At 34.7% G+C, this 19,824-nt stretch overlaps 2 protein-coding genes and 2 pseudogenes across 2 annotated transcripts; 1 reads left to right on the top strand and 3 right to left on the bottom strand.

Annotated features, from left to right (window-relative positions):
* The first annotated feature begins 3,492 nt into the window (after positions 1-3,492).
* LOC130471453 (uncharacterized) lies at positions 3,493-4,152 on the top strand. The gene is made up of 2 exons (XM_056841589.1): positions 3,493-3,771; positions 3,976-4,152. The coding sequence occupies exons 1-2, from the start codon at positions 3,493-3,495 to the stop codon at positions 4,150-4,152; spliced, it is 456 nt and encodes a 151-aa protein (XP_056697567.1).
* A 375-nt stretch (positions 4,153-4,527) lies between these two features.
* LOC110805167 (probable amidase At4g34880) lies at positions 4,528-7,092 on the bottom strand (annotated as a pseudogene).
* Positions 7,093-9,803: 2,711 nt separating this feature from the next.
* On the bottom strand, positions 9,804-13,971 carry LOC110783183 (probable amidase At4g34880). Its single transcript, XM_056826369.1, has 5 exons — positions 13,092-13,971; positions 11,157-11,371; positions 10,811-11,056; positions 10,472-10,676; positions 9,804-10,361 (listed from the first exon to the last, which is right to left on the bottom strand). The coding sequence occupies exons 1-5, from the start codon at positions 13,626-13,628 to the stop codon at positions 10,011-10,013; spliced, it is 1,554 nt and encodes a 517-aa protein (XP_056682347.1). The 5' UTR covers positions 13,629-13,971; the 3' UTR covers positions 9,804-10,010.
* On the bottom strand, positions 13,964-16,077 carry LOC110783182 (probable amidase At4g34880; annotated as a pseudogene).
* Between the last annotated feature and the right edge of the window lie 3,747 nt (positions 16,078-19,824).

Here is a 19,824-nt window from a genome sequence, read left to right on the forward strand (position 1 = left end):
CCAATTTCCTTTTCGGTTCGTCTCTTTGAGTCTTCCCCCATACCATTTTTGGAATGTGGTTCTCACATTTCTCTCATCACAAACCATTATTTGATGTGGGAAAAAGCCAAACTTACCAACTCACTTGCTTTTATTTTGCCCAACGCTCAAAAAAAGTGAAAATTAAGAATTTGGGGGCAACCTTTGGGCGACATAAGGAATATTTTCATTTTTCCCAATTTTGTAAAAGTGGTTTAAATATTATGTGGTATTTGACTAATTGCATGTTTGAAAAACATGTTGTATTTTCATATTCAGAGTTTCGGACAAAGTAATTGTTCTCATCCAAGAACGTTGTTCACAAAATAATTGGTTTTTGTGGTTTCTAAAGTCACTTTTTCTCTCTTTGTCTCGCTTTGTGGTTGGGTTGATTAGTTGATGGTGAATATAGAAGCTGAAAAGGAAAGAATCAAAGGGAGTCCTAACTATCAAATTGCAAGTGGGAGAAATCTGTGCTTATATTGATTGGGAAAATAGCTGAGCTTAGAAAGAGTTTCAATATGATATTTGATTATCTTTGCCAAAGGCAAGAGTTCTAAATTCCAATACACTTCTTATAGCCATGTTTATTAAATGGAAATGTATTAAATTTTCTATAACTGACTTACATTTAACATTATTTTGTAGTGAATTTCAAGAGAAAGCTAGGATATAATAAGAAAAAAACTAAAGCCGACAATGAGATCAACAATCCAAACGAGGTTGAGAATAAGAAGGTGAAAGGGGATAAAGAGAATAAGAATGACGAAGAAATAATAATGATAATGACGAAGGTATGATTAATTCTTTTAGGTTCTCTCTTTTTAATTTGCTGAATGGAGAAGAAATTACAATGACTATGATGAAATCTCTATGATTCGTTAGGTTAATAACCTTGCTGAAGTATAGCTTTCACTTAGAGTATGTTTGATTGGAAGGAATCCATTTTCCAAGAAGGGATAGAAAATATGTTCCCCTAGAGTAAAAGTAGTGCTTAGGAGCTGAGGGTCTAAAACATTTTCCTCTCCATTCCTTGTCTTCCATTTTCTCTCCACCATTCCATCCTCTTCTCTCCTCTCCTCTCCCCTCCATTACCGTTTATCTGTTTCTCTTTCACTTTTTCAATCATGGAACCAATGAGGAAAAATAATTTTCAATTTTGAGGTTTTCCCTTGGAAGACCCATCTCTGGAAGCCTGTTTATAGTTGGTAATGTTCTGTCCAACCAAACGGAGCCTAAGGTTGTGCAATTATCCTTCCTTCGTGTAGTTTTTTGGGATAAGTTGTCGTGTCTTATCTTTATATATTGAATCATGTTGAGGATTCTTTCACAATGTAACCGATATTAATATGTTAGTTTAAGTTACCAAACTTGAATGTACTTGTTGCAACTAATTTGATGCACAAGATGCGGTTAACTTTTGGTAATTACTGTTTCTGTACCCCATGTAAATGACTTTACGTACTTCTTTGTTATGTTTTGGTTATTAGTTATTTAAGGCTCCAAAAAAAAAGCATGGTGCTGGTGAAGGGGTTCATTCTACAAAAAGCGAAAAGAAACAAGGATTAGAAGGCACAGTGAGTATCTCACCTATTGTGGTAAATATTTAAGATTTAACCCTGTGCAAAGAGATTCCTATCAGAGCATGATGAGTTGATGACACGAGCCTGACTTTCTTCCACCTGTTTATATAGGATCAACTGGATACATATTGCGACTTGGAAGCTATCTATTTGATTCCAGATTTAACTCGGGTTAAAAAAATGGTGGTTAAGGACATGGGGTTTGGGTGCTTACTGGAATGTAGAACTAGAAGTTTAAGGAAGGGTATGTGGATTTGGATGATGGAGCACTTTGATCCAACTACAAAATCAATACAAGTCGACGGAAAGACCACATTTATTACGGTAAAGCATGTGGAATATCTGTTGGGTTTCAAGGATAGCGGTTTTAGTATCAAAGAGATGGATCCGACATGAGATTTGGCTAATATAAGCAGTATTTTGGGGAATCTTGCCACAAAAAAGATGTGTACCCGCCTTAGATCACTTTCACAAGGTGATGTCAATTTCAAGAGAATATTGGTTTTGTATCTGATGACTGCATTATTCGCTCCTACTTCAACCCAAACGCCAAAGCCCTCGTGGATTCACATCATCAAGGATCCCAGCCTTGTTCCTAGGATGAATTGGGCACAATTCATATTTGATAACCTTGTTGGTGCTGTAAAAGAATACAAGACGACAGGTGTGACAAATATCGGTGGATGCACCTTATTTTTCATGGTAATGGAAAGGACATTGATCTTGAAATTATGCTTACTTACTCAATCAATCTTCATTTGATCTCGAGACTTCCAATTTCAGGTTTTGTTTAGTGAGTACTCCTCAAAGACATATTTGGAAAAAAAATCTACCGCGGATCATTGATTAGGATGGCCACCGTGGCAGAAGGTTGGAGTTATATATTTTGGACAATTTAAATGGGTATGATGCTGAAGAGGTTAGTAGCATTTTCACAATTACTAAGAGTAGATCATGTTGTTCATGTGCTTGTTGTTTATAGATCAGCTAACAGTTAAAGTGCATCTTAAACCAAATATATTTAATTCTACCAGATTAAGTTCTAGATATGATACATTAGATGTCACTTTTGCGACTTTGTTTAGGTCTCAAACACACACAGGGTTTCCAAATAATGTCAATCAAACAATCACCCACTTGCATTGTCGCTGAAAATTCTCAGTAAACTTTAATAGTCTTTTAGACCTTCCAGGTCAATAAAAATCACTCTTTGCACATTTATACATCTAAACAGTAATTGTTGCCTAGTGAGTTATCTTTCTTATAATTCTTACTTCTACACTTCAGTTCAAATTTTTCTAGGTGTTATCTTCATTTATCTGATTATCTATGTTTTTTTGACATGTTCAATTGCTTTTATCCAAGAATGACTGCCATGTATTTAGTTACTGATTTATAGAGTATTATTTGGTGACAACTATATATGCGCAACATAAAGTTGTAATTACTAAAGTGGTTTTTGTGTTGCCTTTCTCTTTGTGGTTGGATTGCATCAGTTAATGGTGAAAATAGAGGCTCCAAAGGAAATGATCACATGGAAAGTCCCTAATGATCGAATGACAAACTAGGAGAAAATCATTGCTATATGTCTTGAGGATGTTGATGAGCTTAGAAAAGATTTCAAAGTGTTATTTGATCGAATTCTCCAAGGCAAGACTTCTCATACACTACTTTTCCCATATTTTCTGAAGGATATGTAGTAACTAATAATTATTATACAACTGACTTGGATTGAACTTTTTTGTAGTGGATTTTGGGGAAAGATCTTCTAGAGATAACACTAGTACATGCAACCAAGAGATGGATATAAATGACAAAAGGAAGAATGAGGAGATAAATGAGAGTGTAAACAAAGATAATATATATTCAGAATGAATGTGATGATGCAAGGATGGTGAATGAGGAGATAAATGAGAATTTAAACGGAGAAGAGATTCAGAATGAAGATGGCGAAGCAAAGATGGTGAATGAGAAGACAAATGAGAATGTAAACGTACAAGGGATTCAAAATGAAGATGATGAAGTAAAGATGGTGAGTTTGGAAACAAATGAGAATGTAAACAAAAACGAGATTCAAAATGAAGATGATAAAGCAAAGATGGTGAGTGAGGAAACAAATGAGAATGTAAACAAAGAAGAGATTAAAAATGAAGATGATGAAGCAAAGATGGTGAGTGAGGAAACAAATTAGAATGTAAACAAAGAAAAGATTCAAACTGAAGATGATGAAGAAAAGATGGTTAATGAGGAGATAAATGAGAATGTAAACAAAGAAGAGATTCAGAATGAAAATGAAGAAGCAAAGATGACGACTGAGGAGATAAAAGAGAATTTTAAATGGATAAGAGATTCTGAATGCAAATGACGAACAAAGATGGTGGATGAGGATATCAATCAGAATGTAAATGGAGAAGAGATTTTGAAGGTAAATGACAAAGAAAATATTGTGACTGAGGAGATAAATGAAAATTTAAATGGAGATGAGATTCTGAATGAAAATGATGAAGCAAAGATGGAGAATGAGGATATAATTGAGAATGCAAACCAATAAGATATTCAGAATGAAGATGACGATGCAAAGATGGTAACTGAGGAGATAAATGAGAATATAAACAGAGAAGAGATTCATAATGAAGATAAAGAAGCAAAGATGGTGAGCTTGACAGAGGATGCTTTAATTAATTTTGGTTTATCCCGAGTAAAGGTATGTCCACCTGATTAAATTTGCACAAAGACCAGTGAAAATCAAGACGAAGAGAATCAGGGTGATAGATAATGATGAATGATGAGGATAATCAATGAAAGAATGTAGTCTTTTTAGTCTTCTGAATTCATTGGGTGTTTTTGGATTATAATTTCTATCAATCTTTCTCAGTTCGTAATCATAAATTTATTTCAGTAATACAGTCTGCAAGTTAATACAGAGTTAGCTATTTGTAGAATTGATAGTTTTTTTTTCTTTTCTTCCACAATATTGATTGAATATATAGCACCAAAAATGACTCATTCGTATGACATTAGTATTACAGAAACCCTTTAAAGACAAGTTTAGGACAAATCAAAGAAAAGGGGGCTTTCTAATTTTCGTAGCTTGCTCAATAAGTTTAGGTTCTGTACCCTTTATGCCTCCGAAGCATATGCCAAAAGGTACACCATATTTGTCATATCCAGCAGGAACACTTATTCCTGGATACCCTCCAATGGCAAGAACAGATGAAAATGATGAATCAGGTGTTACCATTGCATCTAACTCGTGTTCTACCATAACCTTCTCAAACCAGTCTCTTGACCACTCTTCTAGTGTTTCCAACAATTTATTCTCTTCCGGTCCGATTCCAGTTGTTGCTTCAGCAGAAAGGAATATTTCTTGACCAAGTTCTTCGATCATTTCCTACAAATACATCCAATAAGGTCATTTAATCTAGTATCATAGCCAGCATGTGCTTATACCAGAAGCTAATTATCACCTTTTGGGAATTTTTGTTGTTGAATTCTATTACATCGGCCAAAGATCGCACCGGAGACTTGATCAGTTGTTTTAAGTAGGAATTCAAAGCTATTTTGAACCCAAATTCCATCACCATTTCCTCATTGTCTGATGACAGAATTGCATCAATATTGGGTATTCTCAAATTGTCGACTAAAAGTGCCCCTCTTTCCCTTTAGTTATAAGAGAGTATTAGTAAATGTTATGCAATAGTACACAAGTCTATCAAACAAAAAGTTGGTTCTTCTTTTTTTCCTACCTTAGAGTATGGAAGTGCTGCTTAAAAGTTGTGGTTATAGGATCAAAGAAGGGATCTCTTAAAATTCCTAATCTCTTTCTATGTAGACCATCTAGCTTTAGGAACTGAACATAGCCACCCATAGGTATGTATTTACTTGTGTTCGTTGTCGCTTCAGAATCATAAGGATCATAGCCTACAATGCAATCCAGAACATAAGTTGCATCTGCAACAGTTCGTAGGAGTAATTGGTATAACCCCACCACGGCTAGTGAGACCGAGAGTGGGCTTGATCCCCACAACTGAATTAGCACTGGAAGGACTAAGGATGGAGCCATCTGTCTCAGTCCCAAGTGTAACGGCCACCAAATTTGCTGCTACAGCTATGGCTGATCCACTACTTGACCCAGAAGGAGTTTCTGATAGATTGTAAGGGTTCTGCAGTTAAACATATGCACTTTTTGTCAATAATACAGTATTACTTGTGCAGTTGTGTTATACATTTTAAATTTTAAATTTTATTTTTCCTGATCAAGTGGGGGATGCTCCTCTCACCTGGTAAAGTATGAACTTACGAAAGAGGTAAAAGTACCCAAGGGAATTTTTTATGCTTTCTATATTCAACAAAGAACTAATATTGGTTTGTAGATTTAATTACACCTTAATCTAGATACAAAAACATATTTGTATAAGCATGACTAATCAGATAGGCCTCGAAATTTAAACAACAAAAATGTTGTTGACTCTAACTACCAAAATCCCCTTCAGTAGAACAAGAGTCATCAGAATTCAGAAGTACTACCATAAGTCAACAAGAAAGAACCATAAAGAGTATCAGCTGTCAATCTGTCATTTAAGGTGACTCGAGAAATATGTACCAACTCAAGACTTATAAATCCCAGCACATTGAATCATTTATTGAAGACACCACAAAAAAGTATGGGATTAAAATTGATTCTTGATCCCCGCAGATAATCAATGAGTTTATAATGAAATACATTTTTCTATTCAAATTTATTTTGGGACAAAAAATGGACTTGATATTCTTTAATTTTCACAATTATACTGCTAGGAATTGTAAGAGGGAGAGATATAGCTCACCCGGCCTTGGCCGCCTCTAGCACACCACCCACTAGGGGCATGAGAAGACCTGAAATTAGCCCACTCACTTAAGCTAGCCTTTCCAAGGATGATAGCCCCAGCTTTCCTGAGCTTCTCGACAACACCAGCATCTCTAGGAACAACTAAACCCAACAATACATATGATCCTGCAGTTGTATTCATCTTATCTTTAGTAGCAATATTATCCTTTACCAATATTGGTATCCCATCTAGCCCAGGATCCTTATTTGAGCCGGATTCTTTCGCTTTCTCCCTTCGTTTATCGGCCTCCTCCGCCAACTCCAGAGCATCCGGGTTGATCTCTATGACTGCTCTGAGAACTGGGTTGAGCTTTTCGATCTGCTGCATGTACAACAGTACTAGTTCTTTTGAGGTTAGCTTATTTTGTTGGAAGGCAGTTTCGAGATCTTTTATGGTAGCTTCTTTGACAGGAAAATTTGATTGGTGATCATTATTGTTAAATGATGACATGGAATTAATTTGATGAGCCTATGTCTGTAATGAGAAAAAACATGCACGGAAAAACAGAATATTTGATGGATTGGGGAGAGAGATTAGTGGGAGAATGAAGGAGATTAATTTGCTTTTTTTTTCTGAAAAGTTGAATAAAAGTTGAGGAGAAAAATATTAAAACATGACTACAGACCTTACGTCTTGAGATTTTAATGAATAAATATTACGCACATACGGGGTACTTATTAATTTTATTACTACTAGTTGTTGGACCGTGCGCTAGCGCCAGTGACGGAGCTATTGCAGGGCATGGTGGGTCACAGGACCCACCATTCCCGAAAAACAATATTGAAAAACAGAAAAACCAGTATAAGATAATATTATGTGCCTTTTATATCATAAAGTGTAAGTTGCCTCACTGGCTTTTGCCGCTCAAGCTCAGCATCTCAACGCCATTTAACTCGGGTTCGATCCCCATCGAACTGTTATTTTACCTTTTTTCACGTTTTTTCTTCCTTCCGCCTTTGTTTTTGTTTTCCTTCTTTATTTCATTTGCGTTGTTGTTAAACTGTTAAAGTATCCCCATTCTTTTATGCGTTTCTCATTACTTATTTATTTATTATATTATTGGTTATTCAAAAATCAAAATTATGCTTATGAAGACAAATTTATCAATGCTGCAAAAAGTAAAAAGTGTTTAGTTTTGTTAGTAAACTCATTCTTTTAGTAAACATATACTATGTACGAAGTATTATTTAATGTATTTGCTAGTTGTAATTGTGGTGAATTATAAAGTTGAATTATATTATAGGTAATTCATTCATTGTCTTATATTTGAATGTAAAATGCACATTATTATATTATATCTATATTGATGCTATTTTAGGTCATACGGAGCACATAGTATGATATAACAAGTTCCACGTTATTTTGATTTATAGGAGTAGTATCTAAAAGTGAGGAAAAAATTTGGCTTTTTCTAAAGAGCGTATTAAAAGGTGACCTACTAAGTTTTGAATCCTGGATCCGCCACTGGCTAGCACGCACGATCCCCCAAGGTATACAAAATTATTTTGTAGAAATATTGCGTAAAAGATCGATATTTACAAAATAATGGTAAATTCTAAAAAAAAAAAATTCGATTTGCATATAATTGATAATACAAAATCATAATATGTTTACAAAAATAAACATTAGCAACGTGTTTCTAAGGAAAAATTTATGAGTACATTGTGTTAATCAAACTATTCAATGAGAAAGGCCATAAACAATTGGTCAAATAAAAACTAACAATAAGTCGAAAAAGCATGTGATTATAGTGATAAGGTCGCGTCCTTGAGTGTGGTATACCGAAATTTAAGCGTCTACCATTTCTCAAAAGGAAGTGGAAATACTATAGCTCTGAGAAGATGGAGGTAAAACACCATTGTTTGTACGAGCATGCCTTTGAGAAGAAGTCCATGGTCTTGCTTTAGCATGGGAATTATTTTCTTCAGGGGCATCAGCAATCTCAAAATCCAAGGATTGCATTTGAATCTTGTTGCCATCCACAGATTGTGCTAATGCTACCTTCTGCCAAAATATTTTGGTCAAGAAACCTAATTATTAACAAAGTTTTAACAATCAATGGAAAAGCAATTTGAACAGTGTTCACATTACCTTGATATAGTATACACCCTGTATTTTATTCCACATCAGTTATCATTTATTTCTATGTCCCAAACATTAACCATCATTGAATAAAAAAAAAACTCCTGAATTATTTTATGAAAATATCATTGTAATACAGAGCATAAGCACGAGAAAAACAATGCCCATGTTTTCTGAAATTTGATAACAAGTCCATGCCATAAACATATCCCGAGACTTGAGCCAAACAAAGAATCAGGCCCGCGAATCGTATCCACACTCTATAATCATGTTTTCTAAAAGTCTTAACACATTTTAGAAAAGTCAAATATAATAAACACAGTTTATGTTGTTACCCCTAGATTTTAAAAAAATATATTATAATTTGTGAAATGCAATAGATGAGGGCTTGGTTCGAAAATGAAAGGGATTCGAGGAGGTGAAGATCTCATCTAGTCATCCCAAAGAAAGAGAAAAACGTGTCAACATCAATAAGCCAAAGGTTATAAACGTAAGTACACTATTCTTAAGGAAAAGACAAAAAAAAAATATGAAGGAAATTGGGGGCAATACAGGTAATTCACTATTGTGTGAATAGTAATTAAAGTGTGAAGCTTTATAAGTGTTAGGATTTATTATTATTTATTATGGTAAGATCGATGGTGGTTAAGGGAAAGGAAATGGAAAACCTTGTGGGGTAGGGTATATTATAGAGGGATTTGGGGTAAGTGAAAAATAAAATAGGGTAAAGAAAATGACAAGAACCACTAAACAAACAACAACAAATGGAATGAAAACCTATCATTCTTTTTCCTTTTCCTGAAGAACTCCAACCAAACGCCCCCTTATAAATATCCCAAAAGCCCAGTTGTTTACTCTCATATAAATTTTTATCCCCATTAAACCCCTCGATTATTTCTTTTTCCTACCCACATGGGTTATATTCTATTGAATTCACGTGATAATTGTAATTTTGTTGGATTGTCTTAAATTCCAAAATGCACTGACATTCATGAACGAAGACCATCTATTACCACTTTAGACATGGTAATGAGTATTTATAAAGAAAATAAAATGTTTAGATATATAACTCTATATATTACAACGAACATTTGGCGTGAAACTTTCCTTAACGGATTACATACAAACTCATTCGTTTAATTCACTAAACTGGAATGGATTGGTATGGAACCTCATAACAGGAGAGTATGGAAGAAAATTCCTACCAATGAGTTAGGACAATTCTATTGACTTAGCATAACTACAACAGAAATTAAAGGAAGAAAAGAAATTTGATTGATAAAAATGGAATTACAGAAAATAGAGGATAGTTATCAAGCTTTGGAGAGACCTTATTCACCCTCAAGAGCTAAACAAAGCTAAAATAAACTTCAATATTCTGGATGTCTTTCTCGCCTACTCTCCCTTATTTATAGTGGACTATCTTACTCCTCAAGCTACGCTTGACCATATTCATTTTTTAAAGTGCAGGAGGCTTCCTAATTGCAGTAGCTTGCTCAAAAGCATAAGCTATCTCTATAAGTTTAGGTTCTGTACCCCTTAGACCTCCAAAGCATATACCAAATGGTACACCATAATTATAATATCCTGCAGGAACACTAATTCCTGGGTATCCTCCAATTGCAAGAACAGTTGAAAAATAATAAAGAGGCGAAATAATTGCATCTAACTTATGTTCTTCCATAACCTTCTCGAACCCATCTTTTGACCATTCTACTAACATTGCTAGGGCTTTGTTCTCTTTGGGTCCGATTCCATTTGTTGCTTCAGCAGCAATGAATAGTTCTTGATTATATTCTTTGATCATTTCCTGCACATTTTACAAATTGTATAATGGTCATTTCTCGATTAGTTCAGGTAAAACATTTTTCAGGTTAAGCTAGTGAATGTTGCTTAGATAAGCTAGTAGCTAATCATCACCTTTCGAGCATGTTCGTTGTTGAATTCTATTACATCAGCCAAAGATCGAACTGGAGACTTGATCAGTTGTTTTAAGTAGGAATTCAAAGATAATTTGAACTCAGCTAGCATTACCGTAAGCTCATAACTCTGTGACATATCTTGTGACACAATTGCTTCGATGTTGGGTATTTTCAAATCATCAACTAATATTGCTCCCTTTTCCCTTTAGTTATTTCAGTCAACCAAAAAACAAAGCATGTTGAGTGTTTGTGTATTAGTAGTAGCAGTGTAATGTAATTATAGTATTATACATAAGACAATAAATAAAAGAAGAAGTAGATTATGTTGCTTGCTTACCTTAGAGTATGGAAATGTTGCTTAAAATCTCTGTCCTGTTTAGGACGGTCTTTAATATAGTCAAAGAATGGATTTCTTACAATTCCTAACCTCTTCCCTTTTAGGCCATCAAGCTTTAGAAACTGAGCATAGCCACCTTGGGGTATGTATTTTCTTGCACTCGCTGTTGCTTTGGAATCGTAAGGATCATAACCTACAATGGAATCCAGAACATAAGTTGCATCTGCCACAGTCCTACAAATGGGTCTGATCATAATACAATCCCACGAGGTAAACTTATAGTGTTAGCTTCAGAATGTATTTCAGAAAAAGCAATAAAGTGGTGTGGTTATATTATACGTAGTACCCAACAGTGTCTTGTGTAGGAGTGATTGGTATAACCCCAGCGCGGCTAGTGAGACCGAGGGTGGGTTTGATTCCCACGACTGAGTTGGTGCTGGAAGGACAAAGTATGGAGCCATCTGTTTCAGTCCCAAGAGTAATTGCTGCCAAGTTTGCTGCTACTGCTATGGCTGATCCACTGCTTGAGCCACAGGGATTTTCTGATAGATTGTAAGGGTTCTGCAGTTAAGGGTATGTTACATATTGTACAACATTTGAGTTCAAACACTTTTTTTGTACAATTACACAAGAAAACAAATATGGGGCTCAGGTGGCTTAGAGTTACATCACCGGATTAGTGAGGTCAGGGGTTTAACTAGTCTCTCCCCTGTCAAGGATGCCTCTTTGTTTTTGGGTTAGACCTTACACCTGAAAGTTCTATTTTTGGAACTACAGTATAGCCCGCCTGGAATTGGGATTTAAATTAAGGGGATATTATGTCAAGGAGCTGTTTCCAATGTAATAATCCGGGAGTACCTTCTCCTTTCTTACAAGTTTTATATCATTACTAGAGTAATAGAAATGGTTGGGAAAATCTCGAGACTATACACTGGTTTTACTTGAGAGAAAGAGGAAGGAATAAATTACCCTAGGGGGTGGGTGGGTAACAAATACCTTCATCCAAACCGTTAAAATAACCAGTATTTTTAACCTCTTAGATTACTTTCTTTAGGGGAACAGAATACCCTCTTAGATTACTTCTTCCCATCCAGACCGTCAAAATAACCAGTATTTTTACCCCCTTACTTTTCCCCTCTCATTTCCTATGATCCAAGCGTGCCCTAAGTTGTAACAGGTGTATATAAATTGTTACTCCTATTCCCTCAAAAAAAAAAAAAAAAATTATCCATCCGAATTACGGAGTAGTTGTCAACTTGTCATACGGAGGTATTGTCCTAACCCCTCATAATTTTGTAGTGTCTATTACAAAATGTCAAAAACACTTTAACTATTACAATATACTAAAAGAGACACCAGGAATGACACGTGTCATTTCCTGGTGCGACTTTTTCCAGCCAAAATATTTTTTTAAAAGATTTTACTTTGCATTTTTTTAGGAAACTAAGATAAAAATGAAATAAAAATATAATTGAATTACCATTGATAGAATATGCAGTTATTTTGTAAATATTATGTATTAATTAGATTCCTAATTAATAGCTTCATATCACGCTATTGTACAAAAATAGTTTGTATATATACTGACAATACACAATCAATGAAAGTCGGAGGAATTATTTCTCACAACCATACATGTAACTACGTAATACATGATATATTATTGGAGGAAAAATGAATCAATATTATTTTCTCCTTTACAATTTGATTTTATTTATATATTGTTATAACTTTTTCATTAATTTATATAATATTGAAGAATTGATTTCTAATGTTAGTCTAATAGTAATACACGGTGAGTACGGATGTTAATTAAAGTAATAATAAGTGGTAAGTATACAACCATATAATCCTTAACTTTGTACTCCGTATTGTACTAATCTGCATATTTAGCTTATTTGGATATTTATTTTATACACTATGAATTCATACTTTTGCATATATTTTTTTTACTTTCACGTTTTTCTAATATTACAAGTCTTTTATTTAGATACTATTGAAATAATAAAATATTTTAGTAATAACGCACGGGGACCTAACCTAGTATGTTAAAATTTGTGACAATTGTATACGAACTATAAACATCCTAAAATAAGTATTTTGTATTCCCTCTTTCTATGAATTCAAAATCTGAAATACTCGTGTTATTTTAGCCTATATATCATATATGTGGTCCCAAACTCCCAATGTACTCATATAAGAGAAAAAAAAGCTATTTATGCTCATCATTCTGTTACCTAAAAGTTGTGATGCAAAGAAGATTAAAAAGTAAGGAACTTGCCTGGCCTTGACCACCTCTAGCACACCAGCCACTAGGCGCGGCAGTAGACCTAAAGTTAGCCCATTCACTCAAGCTAGCCTTCCCAAGAATGATAGCCCCAGCCTGCCTTAGCCGCTTAACAACACCAGCATCTCTAGGAACAACTGAACCCAACAACGCATATGATCCTGCAGTTGTATTCAGCTTATCTTTAGTAGCAATATTGTCCTTTAACAATATTGGTATCCCATCTAGCCCTGGAGCTTCTTTAACTAAGTTGCATTTCTTCGCTTTCTCCCGCCTGCTATCAGCCTCCTCCGCTTGCTTCAGAGCATCTGGGTTCACTTCTATGACCGCTCTCAGGATTGGATTGAGTTTTTGGATTTGTTCTAAGTACAACTTTACCAGTTCTTTTGAGGTGAGCTTGTTTTGGTGGAAGGCTATTTGGAGATCTTTTATGGTTGCCTCTTTGATTTTAAAGTTTGGATCTAGAGAGGTGGCTGATGATATGCTGAGAAGAATTAGCAGAAAGATAGTTTGTGAGTTTGCGGTTGCCATGGCTAATTAAGATTACAAGATTTAATCTGCTCAAGGATGAGAAGGAGAATTAATAGTAATTGAGGCTGTGTTTTGATTAAAAAAAGGTGTGGACAATAGTTTAGTGGGTTTTAGTCCTTTATCAGGAATCATACTTGTAAAGTAACATGGACTTTCAGCACATGTTTAATGTTTTTAAAGGAATAAACTAGAGAAGCAGGGGAACATCAGAGAGTAGAGTTCGGAACTCGGGAATACGAGTTGGGTTCGTGTTTTTAGTAGTTCGAGAGACTAGGCTGGAAATATAATGTTAGACTTTTAGTGCTTGTTTGATTGACATATTAGAAAACGGAAAGTGAAAGTTGGAAAACATCTTGAATTAAGATTTAGTATTACAAAAACCAAATTGTAAAGGCAAATTTAGGAGGAATTAAAGTGTAGGAAGCTTTCTAATTTGTGTAGCTTGTTCAAAAGCATAGGCTATCTCAATAAGTTTAGGCTCTGTGCCCTTTATGCCTCCAAAACATATACCAAAAGGTACACCATCTTTGTCATATCCAGCAGGAACACTTATTCCTGGATATCCTCCAATGGCAAGAACAGATGAAAACGACCAATCAGGTGTTACAATTGCATCTAATTCGTCTTCTGACATTATCTTCTCAAACCCGTCTTTTGACCATTCAGCTAATGTTGCCAAGGCTTTCTCCTCTCTGAGTCCAAACCCAGTTGTTGCTTCAGCAGAAACAAAAACTTGTTGACCATATTCTTTCATCATTTCCTTCAAATTTTAACACAGTTGAAACACACAAACAAACATCAGCTTAATTAAAATCTGTACAAGTTAACTGTATATACAAAAGAAAACCAAATTTTATTATAGACAAGTAGTAATAGCTACTGTAATTGTCACCTTTTCAGCACTTTTGTTGTTGAATGCTATTACATCAGCCAAAGATCGAACTGGAGACTTGATCAATTGTCCTAAGTAGGAATTCAGAGATAATTTGAACTCAGCTAACATCACAATAAGCTCGTTCTTCTGTGACATAATTGCTTCAATGTTGGGTATTTCCAAATTATCGATTAACACTACCCCGTTTTTCCTTTAATTATCCCGATCACCAAAAGGAAATAAAAAAACGTGGTAATTTTGTAAGTGTATATTTGTAGAATATAAGAAACTTTGCGCAAGCCAAGAAAAACAAAATGAAGTAAGTTATTTTTTTCGGTTACCTTAGAGTACGGAAATGTTGCACATAGACTGAGTTTTGTACAGGAAACTTTGTTATATGATCAAAGAAAGGATTTCTTACAATTCCTAACCTCTTTCCTTTTAGACCATCAAGTTTTAGAAACTGAGCATAACCACCTTGTGGTATGTATTTTCTGGCATTCATTGTCGCTTGACAGTCATAAGGATCATAGCCTACAATGGAGTCCAGAACATAAGCTGCATCTTCCACAGTTCTGCAGATAGGCCTGTTCATAGTAAAATTTGACAGATGTTATTCCAAAATTGAGATATTAGGCAGAAAGGAGAATTACTACTGGGTCTACTGGTGTGGTTATAATACCCAACTGTGTCTTGTGTTGGACTGACTGGTATAACCCCAGAACGGCTAGTGAGACCAAGAGTGGGTTTGATGCCCACAACTGAATTAGCGCTGGAAGGACATAGGATGGAGGCATCAGTTTCTGTACCGAGAGTAGCAGCCGCTAAGTTTGCTGCTACTGCAATGGCTGATCCACTACTTGACCCACAAGGATTTGCTGATAGATTGTAAGGGTTCTGCAAATAAAAGATATGCAGTATGCTTTTAAATTTTAATAAAATGATAGTACTTGTGTTGCATATCCTACAAATTTTGAGTTGAAACAACTTGCCTGGCCTTGGCTGCTTCTAGCACACCAGCCATTAGGCGCATCAAAAGACCTAAAATGCAAGAATGATAGCTCCAGCCTTCCTTAGCCTCTTGACAACACCAGCATCTCTAGGAACAACTGAACCCAGCAAAGCATATGATCCTGCAGTTGTATTCATCTTATCTTTTGTAGCAATATTGTCCTTCACTAATATTGGTATCCCATCTAGCCCAGGAGCTGCTTTAACTGACTGACACTTCTTCTCTTTTTCCCTCCGCCTATCGGCTTCTTCTGCCTGCTGTAGAGCATCCGGGTTGACCTCTATGACTGCTCTGAGAAAGGGGTTGAGTTTTTCGATTTGGTTTAGGTAAAACTGTACTAACTCTTTTGAGTTTTGAGGTAAGTTTGTTTTTGTGGAAGGCAGTTTGGAGATCTTTGATGGTAGCCTCTTTGATTGGGAAATGTGGAATTACAGAAGTGGCTGATGATGTGATGGTGAGAAAAATTACTATGAAATGAGTTATTGGGAGAAAACTTTGCATGATTATGATTATGATTAATTCGTTGTATTAGCTTCGTATATGGATGAGCGTGATTTGAAACAGAGGTTAAGGCAGGGGTTTAAAGACAAATAGGATGGTAGTTGAAAAGTCGACGTCCTCTATAGGCCCCCTATACCGTTGACTTTCTAAGGTCAAGCTACGATTTAAAACTGGATCGGGTCATTTCATTGTATCCGGATTCAATTTTCTACTCATCAGTCATCGCCCCACGACTCCATGTGACTTATACTCCCTCCGTATTTATTTATGAGATATATTTGGTCAGACACGGGTATTAAGAAATAAAATTGAATGAAATAAATTAAAAAAACAAGTGGGGTTGGATATATATTTTAACAAGTAAAACAAGTGGGGACGGGGTGGAGGGTGGGGTGTAGTTATGAAATTATTAGGGTGGTGGGACATATGATATATTAGATAGATTATTTAATTAGATGGTGGGGTTGATAAGTTGTTAAAAATGACAAGTGTATATCTTAAATAAATACGGCCGGGAAAGACAAGTGTATCCCTTAAATAAATACGAAAGGAGTAATAAAGTTAATTTTAACTTATTTAAAAATAAAATATATTATTGCGTGTAATAAATTAAGTTCAGATTAAAATAGAATAAAATAAGAGATAGTATATATCTTCGCATTTTTCTTCGCCGCTCTCCCCTCCTCTCTCCTTTCTAGGGTTTTTTCTGACCCTTTCTCTTCATTCGATTCAGTTATTGTCTCTAAAATTTAATAAATTCTCGCCATATAGGCTGAGTTCGTCCTTGTTCGTTAGTCTCTCTATGGTGGAGTTAATTTTAGTATGTTTGGTTTGTCGTTCACTTATGGTGAATTTATGTAGAATTAGTTCGTTGGTAAAGTTTTATGCGGAATCGCAACAAATATCAAATTATCAAGTGAATCGAGATGAATCAACTGGAAATCATCCTCGCGGCTACAATAAATCGTTAGACACTCTCTCTAAAAAGGTTGCATATTCCAACGTTATATACGGGAGACGTTCTACAGTGCAAGATCTATTCAACGACCGTAGTTTTGATGAAAAAAACTTTTATTTGGTTCAATTTGTAATGTACTAGCTTGTTAGATCTATATTTCTCTTGTAGATGTCGTATGACTCTTTATTAATGAATTAATTTTCCTTATAAAAAAAAGGAGATAGTATGAAACCGCCTTATTTAAACAGACTAAAATAAGAAATAATATTAAACATCAAGCAATTGTAGATAAATTAAAGCAAAGAAATTCCAACTGAATGAAGAATAAAACAAGCTCTGATTGTTATGGTGTAAAACGTTTTCGTGAAAAACGATTTCTCCCTTTCAACCATTTTGGCTTCGTTTGATAGGGTATAAAACGTTTTCATTGAAAACGATCTTCCCCTTTTTAATCATTTTAAGTTCTTTGGTTTGGCGAGTGATGGAAAACAATTTTCCATAACTTCCTCAATTAAGGTGGAAAAATATTTTCCATTTGAAAGGAAGGGAAACCACTTTTTCATCTTTCCTCCTCACCTCCATCTTTCTTTTTCCCATCAATCTTCACCCATTTTATCTCGTTTTCTTTTTCTATTAATTTTCTTGTAAGGAACCAAACAAAGGAAAATTAGTTTGGAATTGTATTTTTCCTGGAAAAAAGTTTTCCATGAAAATCACTAAAAAAGTTTTACGCCAAACCAAATAGAGCATTAGGTGCGTTCTTTTCACCTTAAAGATACGTTTCCTCTAATAATTAAGATAATTTGCATTCATGACCTATCGGGTAAATAAGTATTAATCTGGTCCTATAAATCGACTCCTATAAGTTCACCCTTTTGCAATCATGTCTGATTAGGTCTAATACGTTTCAATCAGGTTTGACCAGGTCTATCATGTCCATCAGGTTTAATAAGTTCCACAAATTTGAGATAAGTTTAGTGCAGATAAGTTCAAGTATCAACCGACGAATAGAACGCACCCTTGCATGTAGGGGTGGGGATGGGAGGTTCTAACAACAAAAAAAATACTTAAGTGTTTTTACTACGTAATTAACACGTCTGGATATTTTGACACCATATCATATACGACGCTCTTGCCTATCTGGCGTTAAGGGTGCAAGTCTTATGCTGAAGGTGTGTCTCGGGGTTCGTAGTAGCATGAATGGGTGCTTGATTAAAAAAAAGAGCACTCTTGCCTGTTAGCGACAAGAGCGATGATCAATTAAGGTGTTTGTACGCGCATAACAGACAAATGCGGAACTTTGATGGATTTTGGATGCTTTAGAGCAAATACGACACCATATATATAAAGACTACTAGCAATAAAGCAAAGACACCAATCAGTGAAAACTCTATTTTCTCCTAAAAAATATGTAATACTTGATTTTTTTTGTTATTATTGTAACCGGTGGCATGTGTGAATAGTAACCTAGACTATTCCTCCCTGTGAAACTTTTAGAGCAAAAGATAAAATGGTAAGGCTCTGTATACATGTTTAATTCATTTGAAGTACCCTATCGGATCGAAATTTCGCACCGTCGTACAGGTCAACCTGACCCGTATTAGTAGGTTGGACACTTTAAAAATGGAGAAAGTGTATATTTAATTTGCCTAGCTTTCTTTAGCCAACCAGAACACTAATAAATTTAATAGAAAAGTTAATGGTGTTATAATTTAAGATTTTAATCTATTAGACTTGTTTTTATCTGAACTTATACTATTAAAAGTTATTCAAACTTAATTTATCATTAAGCGTTACTCCCTCCTCCATATGGGAGATGGAATAGGGATAATTAGGTGGATAAATTATTTGTTACCACCTACAAAAAACAAAAAAAATGTTTTTTTACCACCTAAATAACTAAACTTGTATTTTACTCTCTCTCCGTTTCGAAATGCTAGTACTGTTTTGACTTTTTGCACTATTCACATAATATAGTTTGACCCTATTTATTTCTAGTATGAAAATAAATGTTAGCATAAAATATATTGTAAGCTTTATCTTAATATATATTTTCAAAATATTAATATTTTACAAATTCTTATTATATGTAGTTAAAGATATTGGACGTCAAAGTTGTGCATTGGCAATCGTGTCCAGTCAAAATGGTGCGAGTATTCCGGGACAGATGGAGTACCAGCTAAAAAAAATTATAACTTAACGGAAAAATAGATGAAACTGTTATGTGGCGCCCACTAATTCAATTTTCCTCCATTTTTTTTACAGTCGCTCTGCGATTTCCTTTAACTCCTTCACCCTCCTCTCTTTATTGCCATTGAATTTTTCCAATTTTGTTAATTAATGGGAGGAAAAATTATGTGAATTCTTGGAAAAGAAGGAAGAAGGGGAAAAGAAGAGAGTTAAATACATGAAATTGTGGAAGAAAAGAAAATATCAGAAATATTACCGTTATTGTGCCCCCCACACTCACATAATGGTTTAATCTATTTTTCCATTTTCAGGTGGTAAAAAAACAAGTTTTTGGGTGTCTCAAAATGTTCTTTACATTTTCTTTTATATCATCACATAAATGATTTAATATTTTATCAAAACTTGTGTCAAATTATTATTTTAACCAATTAAATCCATTGAGTCATTTAATCTCTCACACTTTTCCATTGGGACATTAACATTTTCTCATTTTCCCAATATCAGAATTTTGATATGAGTGAAAACATTATAAATAAACGTAATTTTCCTAGTTTACATAAAAACTTAGAAAAATCTCAATGCACATTAATTAATCTTTAAAACGCGTACAAAATACCAAACGTAAAAAACAAAAAAAGACGGAGGGATTACGTAAGTACGT

Source organism: Spinacia oleracea, chromosome 4 (assembly GCF_020520425.1).
Source record: "Spinacia oleracea cultivar Varoflay chromosome 4, BTI_SOV_V1, whole genome shotgun sequence".
Lineage (NCBI taxonomy): Eukaryota > Viridiplantae > Streptophyta > Magnoliopsida > Caryophyllales > Amaranthaceae > Spinacia > Spinacia oleracea.

What these genes read in the sequence shown, in the direction of transcription:
- LOC130471453 (XM_056841589.1), top strand. Translation starts at nt 3,493, where the DNA reads ATGGTGAATGAGGAGATAAATGAGAATTTAAACGGAGAAGAGATTCAG. An exon ending in AAGATGATGAAGCAAAGATG is followed by an intron (nt 3,772 to 3,975) that starts GTGAGTGAGGAA and finishes TGACGAACAAAG; the next exon opens with ATGGTGGATGAGGATATCAA.
- LOC110783183 (XM_056826369.1), bottom strand. Translation starts at nt 13,628, where the DNA reads ATGGCAACCGCAAACTCACAAACTATCTTTCTGCTAATTCTTCTCAGC. An exon ending in CCTACACAAGACACTGTTGG is followed by an intron (nt 11,057 to 11,156) that starts GTACTACGTATA and finishes TATTATGATCAG; the next exon opens with ACCCATTTGTAGGACTGTGG. An exon ending in ACAACGAACATGCTCGAAAG is followed by an intron (nt 10,362 to 10,471) that starts GTGATGATTAGC and finishes TAAAATGTGCAG; the next exon opens with GAAATGATCAAAGAATATAA.